This window comes from Rana temporaria, chromosome 8 (genome assembly GCF_905171775.1).
Source record: "Rana temporaria chromosome 8, aRanTem1.1, whole genome shotgun sequence".
Taxonomy (NCBI): Eukaryota; Metazoa; Chordata; class Amphibia; order Anura; family Ranidae; genus Rana; species Rana temporaria.
In genome coordinates this window covers 90,892,842-90,909,412 of record NC_053496.1, presented here as the reverse complement: position 1 = coordinate 90,909,412, position 16,571 = coordinate 90,892,842, and the positions used below count along the sequence as shown (strand labels likewise).

General features: G+C 43.6%; 1 protein-coding gene across 3 annotated transcripts in view; it reads right to left on the bottom strand.

Moving 5' to 3' along the window:
* The window catches only part of PIK3AP1 (phosphoinositide-3-kinase adaptor protein 1), a 242,196-nt gene that overhangs the window by 151,946 nt on the left and 73,679 nt on the right, over positions 1–16,571 (bottom strand). Inside the window, exon 1 of one of the 3 annotated variants that reach the window (XM_040362257.1) lies at positions 14,602–15,041. The exons of the other annotated variants lie outside the window; for them this stretch is intronic. Coding sequence (XP_040218191.1) covers positions 14,602–14,614 — 13 coding nt within the window. The 5' untranslated portion in view covers positions 14,615–15,041. Of the gene's footprint in view, positions 1–14,601; positions 15,042–16,571 lie in introns of those variants that run through there. 3 annotated transcript variants of the gene reach the window in all.

The following is a 16,571-nucleotide window of genomic DNA, read 5'->3' as shown; positions in this document are numbered from 1 at the left end:
CAGCCACATGAACAATTGTGCTACTAAAATCACTGGCAATTGATCATATAAGAGATGGAACCAGTGGGTTTTTACAATGAAAACTATACAAGTAGCATGTAGTAGTGATTGATTTCTCATGATCGCACAATGCTCAAATTCTAATCAATAAAATGCTTTTACATGCTAATTGTGTATATAAGCAGGCTACCCATGTTTTTTGCACATGGCCAATACATGCAGATGGGTCCCACCTACACTAAGGCCTCGTACACACCACCGGATCTATCCGCTGGGATTTATCCGCAGATCAGTTCCAGCGGATAGATCCTGTGGTGTGTACGGCCCAGCGGAAATCTAAGAAATCTATCCGCTGGAATCCTGTCCAGCGGATTGATCCGGTGGTCTGTACAGACTCACCGGATCAATCCGTCCGATCCCCTCCCTCGCATGCGTCGTAATGATTCGACGCATGCGTGGGAAGTCTTTACCTTCCAGCGTCGCGCACGTCGCCGCGTCATCATCGCAGCGACGGCGCGAACGTCACCGCGGATGGATTCCGCGCGGATTTCGATCTGATGGTTAGTACAACCATCAGATGAAAATCCGCCAGAGGATTTATCCGCGGGAACGGTCCGGAGGACCGTTTCCAGCGGATAATCCTCTCGTGTGTACGGGGCCTAAGGGTCTCAGGACTGCTTCCAGTGTTCTCTACCCACACCCCAACTAAATTCATATGCACGGATGAGGGTCCAAGTCCTCTTACCATGGCCCAAGTTACGATTCGTGAAGTCATATCAAGCAGCCAGGGCCTGTGATACACTGAAACCCCCCGGTCATATTACATTTGTTCCATGAGAGTGTCCACCGTCAGGAGAGTGCCTCCCTCTCCCCAAACACCACCCACTCCTTTGCCGACCAGGTTTGCACCATTACATAACACCTTACAGTAAATATCACAGTAATCATCATCCCCAGGTATTGGCTGCACTGTTGACTTCTTTGTATTTGTATAGTTTTGTATATTTTAAATATTATGTATGTTTCTTTTCTTGTTTACGGCTTTTTTCTTTTCTTTTTTTTGTACATTATTGATGCTGTAAATGTATTGCCATATATTGTTATTTTGTAATGTGTGGTGTACTTTTTAAAGGTTTGCAAATAAAATTAGAACACAAACACGATTGGTGGAAAGAAGGGAGAATTGTAGTACTCAGAAGCGATACCGGTATTTTAAATTCTTCTCCCCTTATCTCATTCCTAAATCTAAGCCCTACAGCCCTTCAAGCCCCTCCCCTGAAAGGGAAGTGCACACACAACTCTCCCTCAGTGCCTCTTCCTTCCCTTCTCCGACCCCAGGTTGTCTGACCCTGTAGTTTATTTGGATATGTACATATTTTGTTTCCTAAGGGGTATAACAGGGGGGCGTGTCCTATGCCTACATATGTTTGCTAGTAGGTGTCCCTCATTCCCATGTGGAAATGTTGGGAGGTATGGATTTAGGCAGAGCATGCAGCGCTAGTGAGGGCACTGGGAATACTAGACACCCAGCTGACATACTATTTGGGGTGACTGGTATTTTCAACAACAAATGCTGCATTATGCAAAGTGTTCTGGTAATATTTTCAGAATTATTAGGCACAAAGAAGCTGGTGGAATCACAGTTTAAGGTTAACATTTTTTAAATATTTCAAATGCGTAATCAGTCACTTACAATGGATGTTGTTCCTTGATGTTTTATAAGTTTTGGGTTCCTGCAAAATCATCTCGTCCCCAAAGCACTGGCTCTGATGTCCTGTTTGAGGATGTCTCCTTTCCCTTGCAAGTTTCAAATTGAGCCATTCTTGCCTGTGTGGTAATAAACGGTCTCTACTTCACACAGGCAAGGCAAAAGCTCTATACTTGACATGCAACCTGTATAAATAAGGTTAAGGCAAGTAAAATGGAACTATTAAAAGTAAAATAATTTTGGTTTAAAGGTACCAATTTGCTATGTATAAGCAAGAACCCAGGTGATGAGCAGTGCCAAGCAGTGGCGTCTCCAGCTTTCATATTTAGGGGGGGCACATGGGGGGACAGGGACAAAAGTAGTGGGGCCAACTATAAAATGCAATTATATATATATATATATAATCTCCTGGGGCCCTTTACTACGATCCCACTATGGGCCCTTTCACATGTTCGGCAGTGAGCTCCCTTCCTACTATACTGGGGCCCCCCAGGGTGGCAGAAAACAAGATATATGTCACCAGCACACCAAGAAAATATAAGGGTACAAAGCAGTGGGAGAACTATCAGGGTTGCAAAGGTTGTCTTGCCACCGAGCCCTGGTGTTCTGCCACAGTGGGGATCCCCAGCTGTCCTGTCCCTGCTATTTACAGCGCTGGTCTGGCATCTGTCTCCTTGGCAGCGGCGGCAGTCTATTAGGACCTAGTGCTGGTGACATTATGGGTGCATGCAGGGGAAGGCTGGCACTATTGGTTATAGAGAGCCGAGCCCCCAGCTGGTCACCTAGCAGCAGTAATGCTGTATAACCTTCTCTGTTGACATGCTGATCGGGATGTGATCCAGGTGATGCTCCCAGTCAGATCTAATAAACACAGTATTTATTAGCATCAAGAGTACAACCACATAAATATAATCAACCGTATGATCAGCAGCCATGTGGGCTCTATGCCTGTAAAGTGTGGGCTTTGACCAATAAAATCTCTGATATTTATGACTAGGATTTGACTGGGAGCATCACCTGGATTGCATCCCGATCAGCATGTCAGAGAAGGGTCCACTGCTGCTAAGCAACCTGCAGGGAGCTCAACTGTCTACAACCAATAGAGATGGGCTCGGGTGTGTTTGAAATCCTACATGCCCAATCCCGCCAGGAAGCCGACACTCCACAGTGCTAATCAATGTATGGGCTGCCTAAGAGCTAAGACCAGCCATAGACAGTTTAAATCTCAGCTGGTTCAGCAGAAACTGGCTGAGATTTGAACCATTAATGAGCAGATTCTCTTATAATTATCACTAGTGGTTGCTGTATAGTCACTAGTGATAATCACTGTTTGTCGGGAGAATATAATTGCTGGGCAGGAGGGATATTCCCCTGTCACCACTGTCTGTTGATGGGGGAATCATGCAAGTTTCTTTCCTGCAATCTGTGGATGCAGGAAAGAAATTTGCACCATATATTATCCGCCTAACTGAAAGTGAAAGTAAATTGTGAATGTTTTGAAAGAACAGGAGAGGGGGAGGGAGACAGATGGGGGGGAGAGAAGGGATGGAGATAATGTAGTTCAGTGATTACAGTGTACTGCAGTCTGCAGTGCACACACTTAAACACGGCCCAGGCTAGAATATCTGGTTGTGTGAGCGCTCGCATTATGCAGTGTCGGCGAGCACAGGGAGGGGAAGGATTCCCCCGCAGAGCTGACTGGGATCGCTCTCCCTCTCGGGGAGCAAAATACAAAAATTGCAAAAAAAAAATAAAAATTTTTTTTTTTTTTGGGGGGACACATGGTGGGGCACAGCATGATGTTGGGGGGGTCAGGGCCCCCATCTGCCCCCCCCTAGGGACGCCTCTGGTGCCAAGCAGAGACATTAATAACAGTGGTCTGCTTTTTGCACATATTAGTGAACATGATACACTTATTGTATTTACAGTATGTATGTACCTGAATAACAACAACCAATTGTCTCTGTATAGCGCTTCGACCAAAGCTGTATATGTTATGGGTGTTGTAACACCTCTTTTTACACAACAAACCTAAAGATGTCAATTATCACAAAAAAATAAACAATTTATTGGACCGGTAAAGCATCACATGTAAAATTCATAAAAATTCCATAAGATTCCAGTGGTTGAATAATAAAAACGTATTGCAGAGAACCAAGCTCATTCCAGATCCACCATTTGTCAGATGTATACAACCAGGGGCTAAAAAAGCCTACTTGCCAGCATATGAAAATGTCATGGATGGGTCCTCAGCTGTGGTGGGATCACAAAGGATGATGGATATCCGAACACACACAGGGAACATGGGGAAGTGCCCGGGTTGGTGTGGTGGCCACCGCATCAATTGCAGGAAAGAAATTTGCACGATTCCCTCATAAACACAGACATGGTTGACAGGGGAATCCCTCAGGCCGAGTCATTGTATTCTCCCGGAGAGGGGAAGCCATCCCCGCCGAGAGAAGACAGTGATTATTACTAGCGGCTATAGAAGCCACTAGCGATAACCGAAAGTAAATCTGGCAGGCTAGTTGTACCCAATTGATCGATCAACTTTGTACATTCAGCCTACCCACACACAGTTCAAATCTTGGCCGGTTCAGCAGGAGTTTCAAACCATCTATGGCCAGCTTTAGAGCAGACTTCTGGGAAAATCAGTCAGCCAATCACAGGAAATTACATTTCTGGAGGTGTATCATACACCAACTGTGTACAGAATGCCTCCAATTTGCCATATTGCATTGAATTTTACAGAAAATTACAGCACTGCAGATTAAAATGGAAAAGTAATTTCTTAATAATTTTAAATCACAACATGGCTTGTGTCACAATTATATATGCTATAGTATTATTTTTTATTTGCTATATTTTTATCACAAGTGGAGTTACCCTTTAACTAGCCTAATTGTAATTTCCTAGTTTAATAGTAGGGGTGGGAATATGTATTCATTTTGTTTGAGTCCCCTAAATATAGTTAATAGACATGTCCAGTCTACAGAGAATCAATTAATTAAATTAAAAAACATCTGGATTCCTAAATGTGCCTATCCACGCATTTTTTCCATATGCGAGGATCATAATTTAGATATTGGTATATTGCAAACATACCTCCTCTTAAGCATTAGTAAATATAGTTTTATCTCTTGGGGAGATACTCTTTTAAATTGATGCTAATAGTCTGTAAGCTTTGCTAGTTGGGCATTGCATGCTTTTGTTGAGCCTGTGGTCTACTAGGACCCCCAGAGCCTTTTCCATTCTAGATTCCAACAGAGGTTCTCACCCTAGGATGTAACTTGCATTCACATTTTTAGTCTCCAAATGCATTACATTTATCAATATTAAACCTAATTTGGCATGTAGTTTCCCACCCCTCTATTTTATCCAGTTCTTCTTGTAAGGTTTCTATATCTTGTTGCGAGGATATTACCCTGCTTAGCTTTGTATCGTCAGCAAATACTAAGATTAAACTATTTATTCCAACCTCTATATAATTTATGTACTACATATTAAGTTAAACAGAATTGCTTCCAGGACAACATTCGGCCGGTGTGTACAGCAGCCTGTCTGACAGAACCCAAGCCAAAAGTCCAGCTTCTGTCAAACAGATATGATGGCTCCCGATGGTCACACTGTTCCAGCTGGACTTCCTGCAATACGGACGGTCCGATACAGAGAGGCACCAGAGCACCATTCCAGCTTGCATCTAGTGCGGAAGTGCGCTACACTTGGGAACTATCAACCAAGGATTCACATGCCGGATCTACATTACTTTTGATGTAAGTGGATGCTGTCACCTTTTATGTATTAAAGCTATTTTGTTGTTAACCTGGAGGCGCCTTTTCTCCTTATCTCTTTTTGCATATGTTAAAGTTCTGCTCTCATCTCCCCTGTGTTGAAAGGCTTGCCCCGGATTATAGACTCGGATCATCAGCTTCATAAAGGACAGTATTCCCCCCCCCCCCCCCCCCCCCGCATTGCTTCCATTTATTTCCAGAGTTTTTAAAAACACCCCAAGGACTTGTTGTAAACAGACTTTTTTAAGTTTATTTTTAATCTCATATACCACTGACCATCAGCGCCACCACCCCAATTTTTGTAAGACAGGGGAAAGACCGGGTGCTGGAGCTTAGAGCATGTGAGTCTAAAGCATTGCCCCATCTTTAAGACCAGCACTGTCAGGAAGGGCGTGCCAGTAGACAACATGGTTTCTCTTGATGGACTTCTGTGCCTCTTCACAGGCTAATTCATGCTTTATAGGAGGTTTGGATAATACTTCTGTGCATGCATATGGGCACACGCATAGGTGTACTCACACATGTGCTCACCTGCACTTGTGTCAGTGCTCAGGATCAGCTTTGTCTTTCAGCCTTCCCTGCATCCTGTGATTCTGCATCCTGATTCCAGTTGCAGACCCTGTTTGTCTGGCCACTCTCTGAACTCCGCCTGCACGACCTTGGCTTGTCCTTGACCTTCGCTTCTGTCTGCTCCATTTGCTTTTCTTTCACTGATTAGTTCCTGACCCGACTTGTACCCAGACCTCGCCCTTGTCTGCTCCTCTGTACCTGATCCGTCCTGCCACTGTATGACCCAGCCTGCCTGACTCTGCTTATCTTCCTCAGGTTTTCAATTCTTGCCTTACATCCTGCTGTGCCTGCTGTTCTACAGTCTGCTACCAGTGCATGTCCCACCCGCCCGCTGTCCCCAGTACCAGCTTGCCTCAGTCTGCCATCCACCATCCATGTCTACCAGTCCTCCTGCTTCACTGAAGAATATTGACGACCTCTGCAGCCTGACGTGGATACCCGTTCTGCCACTGGCAAGATCTACAGGCACCCGTGCCACTCTGAACTCCTGCACCTTCTGTTCACACTAACAGTGGCCTGAGTATGAGGTGTGTTTCCTCATCATTTCAGGCTCTGCTGCCAGGTACCTGATAAACATACACCCCAGTGAAGACAAGAGAGGTATAATATACTTTTTTTTGTGTTTCCCCGTTAAAATATACAGAGTGGGTCAGAGTTGAAGTGTATGTAAATCCTCATAAGACCTCATGCACACTGGGCATTTTTACAGGTGCTGTTTTGGGCATAAGACTTTTTTAACTGCTTATAAACTCCCCTGCATGTTATACTTTGTGTTCATACACATATAGGTCTTTAGCAGCAATTTCTGACAGGAGCAGTGAAAAAAAACACTGCCCGCACGTTCTGGAGCAGCAGCGTTTTGGCAGAAACAAATGCTGACAGCTCCTAAATGCTGCTAAATGCTGTTGCTCAGCATTTTTTTGTTTCTTCTAAGTGGAGGGCATCGGCATTCTTAACAATCAGTGAATAGATGGCGGTTAAGGAGCGGGACAGCAAGCCGGCTGCCGCGTCCTTAACAACGGATGAGTCATCAGCTGTCAGCGACATACAGGTGAATGTAAATACAAATATTGCCGGCATAAAGGAATTTTTGAAAAGAACTGTGTTGGGGTCCCTTCCAAATGCATACCAGACCCTTTGGGTCCGGTATGAATTTTAAAGAAAACCACACGCAAAATTTGAAAAAAAAACAAAAAACAGTGTGAGCCCCCCCCAATATCCATACCAGACCCTTATCTGAGCATGCAGACTGGCAGGCCATAAAAGGGAACCTTTTCAATCCAGCTATGTGCACAGGAGCCTCGGCTGTCCCGGGTCTTTTTTTCTCATCGGCTAAGACAGTAGTGGAAGCTATTGGCTGCCACTGCTGTCAATCACAGCCTGTGAGCTAATGAGGAGAGGACGGGGCTAAGGAGCTAGCATGAGTATGACAAACCTTTAATATCACGTTAAAACTTCCTCAATGCAGGTCACTGTTTTTATGAGTTGTCTGATGTGTCTCTAAAAACTATTTCAGAGTTTAATCGTTTTTAAATGTCATTTTCACAGAGCTGAAATGTAACAAAACATTCTGATCCACTGTACTTGGTGTTACTGCAATCTTTGCAAAGAAAAAATAAATAAACTTGTTCAGGTTCACGCATACTACGCAAGACCGGTTTTTCATCTTTCTCAAAGCAAACTTTGACATTGATGTAATCCAAGCCACTGCATGTGAACAGGTACTTAGGGCCAGATTCACAAATGAGATACGACGGCGTATCTCCTGATACGCCGTCGTATCTCTGTTTCTATCTATGCGACTGATTCATAGAATCAGTTACGCATAGATAGCCATAAGATCCGACAGGTGTAATTGTTTTACACTGTCGGATCTTAAGATGCAATACCGCGGCCGCCGCTGGGGGGAGTTTGCGTCGTAAACCAGCGTCGGGTATGCAAATTAGGAGTTACGGCGATCCCCGATGGTTTTTCGCGTTCGCTACGTCGCCGCTAGTCTAGTTTCCCGTCGCAAAGTTAGTCGTTTTTTTTGGTGCCTTAACTTTACACAGCAATCATATTGCTGTGTAAAGTATGGCCGTCGTTCCCGCGTCGAAATTGAAAAAATAACGTCGTTTGCGTAAGCCGTCCGGGAATACGGAATTGCGCGTCGCCGTTCAAAAAAGAAAGAAACGGAGCATGCGCAGTAGGTCCGGCGCGGGAGCGCGCCTAATTTAAATGGCACACGCCCATTTAAATTGGCCCGCCTTGCGCCGGAGGCCGCCGGCGTAGTTTTCATCGCAAGTGCTTGGTGAATCAGGCACTTGCGATGAAAAATTGCGGCGGTGTAACGTATCTACGATACGTTAAGCCGCCGCTGCCCTACGTGAATCTGGCCCTGAGTGACTGATAGCACCCTTTTTTTTCTTATAATGACCACTATCATCACAGAGCTTTTTCTTGTAAAAGATAGTGATTGCCAACTAAGGCATGCCACAGACTGTGCAAATTTCTTTCCTGCAACCACGGGTTGCAGGAAATAAATTTGCATGATTCCCCCATCAATACAGACAGTACTGACAGTGGAATCCCTCCTGCCGAGCAATTGTCTGCTCCCGGTGAGTGGCAGGGGTAAGCCTTATTGCTAGAGGCTATACCAGCCACTAGCGATAATTGCAAGTGAATCTGGCAGGCTGGTTGTACCCAAGTTGATGAAACATGGTACATTCAGCCTGTACACACGGTTCGAATCTCGGACGGTTCCAGCTGAACCAGCCAAGATTCAAACTTTCTATGGACTGTTTATGGACAGCCTAGCACTCACACTGTGGTCTCTTAAGTAGAAGATGTACACACACTGGGCCGGATTCAGATACAATGGTGTATCTGTCCGGCCGGCGTAACGTATCCTAGATACGTTACGCCGCTGTAACTTTGGGCGCAAGTTCCGTATTCAGAAAAAACTTGCGCCCTAAGTTACGGTGGCGTAACGTATGTGGGCCGGCGTAGGCCCGCCTAATTCAAATGGGGATGTTGGTGGCGTGTTTTATTTAAATTTGGCTTGACCCCGCGTATTTTACGTATTTTTTTAAAACATCCTAGTGCGCATGCTCGAAAATCCACCGCAAAACGTCATTGCTTTCGACGTGAACGTAAATTACGTCCAGCCCTATTCGCGAAGGACTTACGCAAACGGCGTACAATTTTTAAAACTCGATGCGGGAACGACGGCCATACTTAACATAGGATACGCCGCACATACCCCTCATATAGCAGGGGTAACTTTACGCCGGAAAAAGCCGAACACAAACGACGTAAAAAAAAAGCGCCGGGCGGTCGTTCGTTTCTGAATCGGCGTAAATAGCTAATTTGCATATTCCTTGCGCAACTATACGGAAGCTCCACCTAGCGGCCAGCGTGAAATTGCAGCCTAAGATACGACGGTGTAAGACACTTAAACAGTCGTATCTTAGGGATATCTATGCGTAACTGATTCTCTGAATCAGGCGCATAGATACGACCGGCCGGACTCAGAGATACGACGGCGTATCAGGAGATACGTTTTGTTGCCCCAAGCAGGAAAGGTCCAGTGAGGTGACACTTTACCTACTCCACCTGCAGCACTGGATGATGGCATTCCAATAATATATATATGCTGCACAAAAAGTGTCCATACAACATTTTCAAGACCCTAACCTTTCACATAGAGTTTATGACCTAACAGTTAAAAATGAAAGAGCCAGCCAATTATTCAAGTCATTCTAGCTAGGCCTGGAATGTGTTTTTAATACTTTAGGTTGCACAGCCCTAATTTGTAAGATATCACAGGGTAAGCAAGACATGGACTTCATTTTCACAAACATCTGAAGATAGGATTATAATGCAGGGCGCAAGGGCGGCCCCCCCCCTAATCCATGTGCTCGGCCCCTAATCTACATTCAGGGCACCGGGCGCATTAAAGTGGAGGTTCACCCAAAAACCTTTTTTTTTAACATTAGATTGAGGCTCGTTTTGTGAAGGGGAATCGGGTGTTTTTTTTACTTACCGTTTTAGAGATACATCTTCTCCGCCGCTTCCGGGTATGGGCTGCGGGACTGGGTGTTCCTATTTGATTGACAGACTTCCGACAGGCTTCCGACGGTCGCATACATCGCGTCACGATTTTCCGAAAGTAGACGAACGTCGGTGCGCATGCGCCGTATAGAGCCGCACCGATGTTCGGCTTCTTTCGGCTACTCGTGACGCGATGTATGCGACCGTCGGAAGCCTGTCAATCAAATAGGAACGCCCAGTCCCGAAGACCATACCCGGAAGCGGCGGAGAAGATCGCTCTCTAAAACGATAAGTACTGCTTCGATTTGAAAAAAACTACCCGATTCCCCTTCACAAAATGAGCATCAATCTCATGTTAAAAAAAGAAATTTCGGGTGAACTCACGCTTTAATTTCAATGTGGGATTTTTTCTTTTTAGCACATGATTAGAGCCTGAGACTCTAATTATCTTCAAAAAGGGTGGGTTCAGGGCACTGAGTACTGCACCCCGAGCCTACCGACTTGTGCGACATTAGCAAATTAATATTCACTAATGTCTTCCTGCTTCTCTTCCCGGCCAATCAGGAAACGGGTCCTGAGCATCAGCCGCCACTGATATATATGCATACTACCTGTGTCCAGGGCCAGTCAGAACCCCTCATCGCCTTCTCAGATTAGCGGTTACATGTCAACAGCAGTGCCAATAACCATTGATTTGTGCAGGATACAAATCTGACCTTGCTGCCGCTAGTTGTGGCTGCATGGATGTGGTTTCTCTGCCAGCAAAAATTGCAGATTCCCACCAGCAGCAGCTCATCTGAATAGGCCCATAGACAATGGCTGAGCAGTAGATAACTTTTTTATTTACTTGATGGCTATTTAAAAGTGGCAACATAGTCTATGATGCTTTACAGAGCACAATATGGCTTTACACTGTTGCATTGCAGTAATGTGTGCTAAATTTATGAATTGCACCCCCAATGCATTATTACATTAGACTGCAACATCTCTGTGATGCAGTGTATTACACGCCATGCTTTGTGGTGTATTGTGTTAAAAATTAGGTTTATTTCTAATTTTTGGACCATTTCTGTGCTTTCATTACTAATAAGCTGCCTTCATGCAACATGCATTAATGTGCAACATACCATGAGTTAATGCACTGCAACAAGCTGTAAAGGTGTGAAAGGGCCTTAACCCTACAGTGGTCTCTGCCCCAGGGGAACTTACCATATAATGTCTCCAGTGGCGGGACAAGGTCATCCAGCGCCCAGGGCAAAGTTGCCAAACTGTGCCCCCTTTCCCTTAGGGTTAGGGTCAGGGTGCCCACCCATCCCTGCAATAAACCATTGCGCCAGGGGCAGCTTCCCCTCCTGCCCACCCCTTATACCGGCCCTGAATGTCTCTAATCATTAATAGTACACATACATATTATAGTGATCACTGCTGTCTTCCTGGTCTCATGCCGAGCAGCTGCCCCACGGGCATACTAACTACAGGCAGTAACTCACTTGAGATGGGTGCCATTCTCTGAACGTCCTGCATTCTTCAAAAAATAATGCAAAGCCTTCTCTGATTGGATGAGGTGAGAATCATAACATTGTCACCTCTCCACCTTGTGAGTTTCAGATGACAGCAGCAATTACTGTACTAGTGTTCCCATATGTATTGCATATGTATACTGACATTGGGTCAAGCTAGACCAATTTCAGTATGCAATAAAAATCTGAACCTGGAGTTCAATTTTTTATTATTTCATTATGTGCAAGCAAATATCTTGTTTTTATTTCCCTTGCAGAAAAATGCACATTCAGAGTGAACACAGATTCACTTTATTTACTAAGCTTAGTAAACATTCATTAAGTGAACAGCCTCTGCTCATTTAGTAAAACAATCCTGTGCTGTTGACTACTTCAAAGCATTGTAAATACTGAATATTGGCCGAAAGAGCTAAAATCAGGGCTCAAGTCCTGCGGGAACGGAGTCCCTGCACTTTTTTCACAGCAGGAACGCAGTTCCCTTTGCAGGACTAGAGCAGCCGAGAGCAGCCGAGCCGCCCGAGCCAATCCTTCACTAAGCGGCTTGGATTCATCGGGTAGTGTGCGGGTATTCCGTCACTTCCTCGATGCCGCAATGTCTCCTGGGAGCTTTTGTCATTGTTCCCAGGAGACATTGCGGAGGTCTGCCGCGAGTTATCGCGGTATTTATAAAGAACTTGCTTGCTCCTGGGAACAATGACAAAAGCTCCCAGGAGACATTGCGGCATCGAGGAAGTGACGGAATACCTGCACACTACCTGATGAATCCATATACAGGAAGCGGCCAGTAACATAAAAGATTACTAAGGTATAGTGGATCGAAAAAAAAAAAAACATGAGGTTTAATAATTATGCATATGAGCGTATCAATTTTTTTTTTTTGGTGGGGGAGTGGGTCTTGGGTGGGAGTTCCCACACTTTTTTCCCCAGGACTTGACCCCTGGCTAAAATGGAATATAATCTTTTTACTCAGCAGGTGAAGAGATGACATCTGAAATTAGCTAAATAGATCAGAAAAAGTGGTACTTATGTATTAGGAAATGTTAAATGCAGCACATTTATTCATTGAGTTAGGAGGTTCAAACAGCAAACAGGAAACTGCAAATGACTACGTTTAATTATGGCCATACACACGTCGATAATTGAGAAAGTTCTTTTTCAGATATCTCTTCCAATAAGAATACTTGAACTATAGTTGACAACCCATTGCATCGATACGCCACACACAGAGAATTTAATTTTGATCGATAGTTAAGATATGATTGTAACATACAATCTTACATTTTCAATTGCATCTCTGTTTTCATCTGCTTTATCGAAATACAATCATATCCATTATAAAAATGTATCACGGTACTTGTGATTAATGTAAAACAATCAATTTCCACCGTAGCCAATTGACTCTAATCCAATTCAAATAAATGGGGACGTTATGGCATCAATTGTATAATAAAATTGTAGCATGTGCAGCCACAACATTTTAAAAGTAGAGTTTGGGGTCTGCTATATCCCACTTAAGTGTACAAAAACATCTGACAATTGTCTTTTAATAAAAACATATGACAATAACATAAATGACAGCATTACATGTAAACAGTTTCAAAAGTCCTAGTCTGGATCGATATGGAAACATAGAAATACAATAAAACCTTGGATTGCGAGCATAACTCGTCCCAGAAACATGCTTGTAATCCAAAGCACTTGTATATCAAAGCGAATTTCCCCATAAGAAATAATGGAAACTCAAATTATTCCTTCCACAACCATTTATTCATAGGTCCTTCAGTTTATAGTCCATATAAAAAAAAGATTATAGCAATGTAATAGGTTGTGTAACCTAAATGTCCACCCACAAATGGAAGCCTCCACAAGGGGATTAGAAGCAAAATCCAGCAGGAGCTAAAAAGTATAAAAGAGAAGAGAGGCGCCTTATATAATTTGACTTGATATACAAGCAGTGTCTTGATATAAGAGTAGCGTCATGTCACAACTGAGTATAAAAGAGAAGAGAGGCACCCGAGTGTAGCAATACAGTTACATTTGATGAAGGTACAACATTTAGCAACTCACATGGTTGATGATTAAAAGAGGCACATCTTAGGCTACGTTTACACTGAGGCGCTTTACAGAAGCTATAGCGCTAAAAATTGTGTCTGCAAAGTGGCTGTATAACACCTCTCCTGTTCGAGTGCTTTCACACTGGAGCCGGGCGCTGGCAGGAAGCAAAAAAAAAGTCCTGCAAGCAGCATCTTTGAGGCGCTTTAGGACATCTGAACGCGAGGCTTGAAACGCTCGTGAAGCGCAATGTGGAAGGGATAATGTCGATGACGGTGCGGAGGATGGTCTATGTGGACAGCTTTATCCCGGATGCCTGCATACTTAGATGTGCCTGTTTTTTAATCATCAACCATGAGTTGCTAAATGTTGTACATTCATTAAATGTAACCATATTGCTACACTCAGGTGCCTCTCTTCTCTTTTATACCCAGTTGTGACATGACGCTACTTGTATATCAAGACACTGCTTGTATATCAAGTCAAATTTTATTAAAAAACGTTGCTTGTCTTGCAAAACGTTTGCAATACTACTTATAATAACTCACTCTGTGGACTATGACCCCATTCCCCTGAGATCAGCCTGTTTGGTACATTGGTACATCTGATCTCTAAATTCACTCTGTTGCTAAATAAAGTTAATAATAAAAACACAAGTCAATAACTTCACCTTTTGCTGCAAGTAAAAAAAACAAATGTTTTACAATTATCTTCTTTTGCATGTAAAGAAAAAAGTTTAGCCTTGAAACAGAAAGTATAATTAGCACATTCACTAAGCTGACTGAAGAAAGGGGAACTTTCAAAGGAGGAAATGTCTATTTTAAAGGAAATATACATGTAACATAATATATATATATATATGTTTCTTTACAAAGAAGATATATATAGATAGATATACTGTATAATGTATATGTATAATTAAACATACCTCTGGATGCCATTCTGAAATTGTCAAATGTTTGCTTTTTGAGTTAAAATGAAAACAGTATCCTTGTCATGTGGTTAAGTTTCTTCATTTTCAATTGGGTTTTTGCTCCTTATTCCAACAGATAATATTTTCGACCTTGCTGTAGGTAGTTAGCGGACTCAGTGGGCACCCGGTCGATTGAGGTGTTGCAACGGACAAGTGCACACACCTGTAGTCTCAGCTAAAGCAAAGAGTTACAGTAATACTGTATAGACTTCACTTCCTGATTTCTGTGTGTCCTATACTTCCTGTATTTAGTATTACGGGCACCAATGACAACACTTGCAGCACAGCCTCCTCATCACTATAGCTGCCTGTATAGAAATGTATGCAAGCTTGCTAAGCTGCAGCTGTATAGAGGAAACTGTCCCTGTTCGCTGGTCGCCAGGTGTTCTGCCAAGCTGTTAGTGCCACAGAGGAGGGTAAAGGGAAACTGGAATGACTGGGAAATTCTACTGACTAATAATAAATGTTCTCTTGAAGAAAAACTATTAAACTTTAACAGCTGAACTACCTACTATAAAAACAAAGAGTACTTTGTTTTGAAGATAATGCAGCAGACTTTTTTTTAACACTGTAGTGCCTGATTATAAACTATGGTGTTTTAAAAAAAAAAAAACATGTGCTTTAACCACTTAAGCCCCGGACCTTTAGGCAGCTAAATGCCCAGGCCAGGTTTTGCGATTCGGCACTGCGTCGTTTTAACAGACAATTTCGCGGTTGTGCAACGTGGCTCCCAAACAAAATTGGCGTCCTTTTTTCCCCACAAATAGAGCTTTCTTTTGGTGGTATTTGATCACCTCTGCGGTTTTTATTTTTTGCGCTATAAACAAAAATAGAGCGACAATTTTGAAAAAAAATGCAATATTTTTTACTTTTTGCTGTAATAAATATCCCCCAAAAACATATATACATTTTTTTTCCTCAGTTTAGGCCGATACGTATTCTTCTACCTACTTTTGGTAAAAAAAAAATCGCAATAAGAGTTTATCGATTGGTTTGCGCAAAATTTATAGCGTTTACAAAATAGGGGATATTTTTATTGCATTTTTATAAAAAAAAAATTTTTACTACTAATGGCCGCGATTAGCGATTTTGTTCGTGATTGCGACATTATGGCGGACACTTCGGACAATTTTGACACATTTTTGGGACCATTGTCATTTTCACAGCAAAAAATGCATTTAAATTGCATTCTTTATTGTGAAAATGACAGTTGCAGTTTGGGAGTTAATCACAGGGGGCGCTGAACGTGTTAGGCTTCACCTAGTGTGTGTTTACAACAATAGGGGGGTGTGGCTGTAGGTCTGATGTCATCGATTGTGTCTCCCCTATAAAGGGAATGACACGATCGATGCGCCCCCACAGTGAAGCACGGGGAAACCATTAAATCAGATGACATAGATGCGCTTTTCCTGTCTTTTGTTATTCACAAATTATGGAAATTCAGGCTGCTGTCAATTCCAGAATTTGTCCTGTAGGTCAGTTTGTGCTCCAGGGGTACGTTGACACCCCTGGGCGGCAGTTGGCTTGAATGCTTTGGGACACTGGGAACAGTGTCCATTCAAGTGGGAGGAGTATGTAGCGCCCCCCTACTTTTAGTACGGGCGCTATCCAAAAGTTAGTGGGGAATGGAAGGCTTAGTTTTACTTCCATTCACAAATTATGGAAATTCAGGCTGCTGTCAATTCCAGAATGTGTCTTGTAGGTCAGTCTGCGCTCCAGGGGTACGTTGACACCCCTGGGCGGCAGGTGGTGCTGGAGGGATTCTGGCAGACCCACCTGCTCCCAGCAGCCAATCAGAGGAGTTCTTCCCTTGTTGGGCATGCTGGGGGGGATATATCTGTGGCAGCCGCTTTTGGCGGGCTCTGCTTGCGGGGCCCGAGTTCCAGGTGCGGTACCCACCTTCAGGGTACGCGCATCCATGGGCC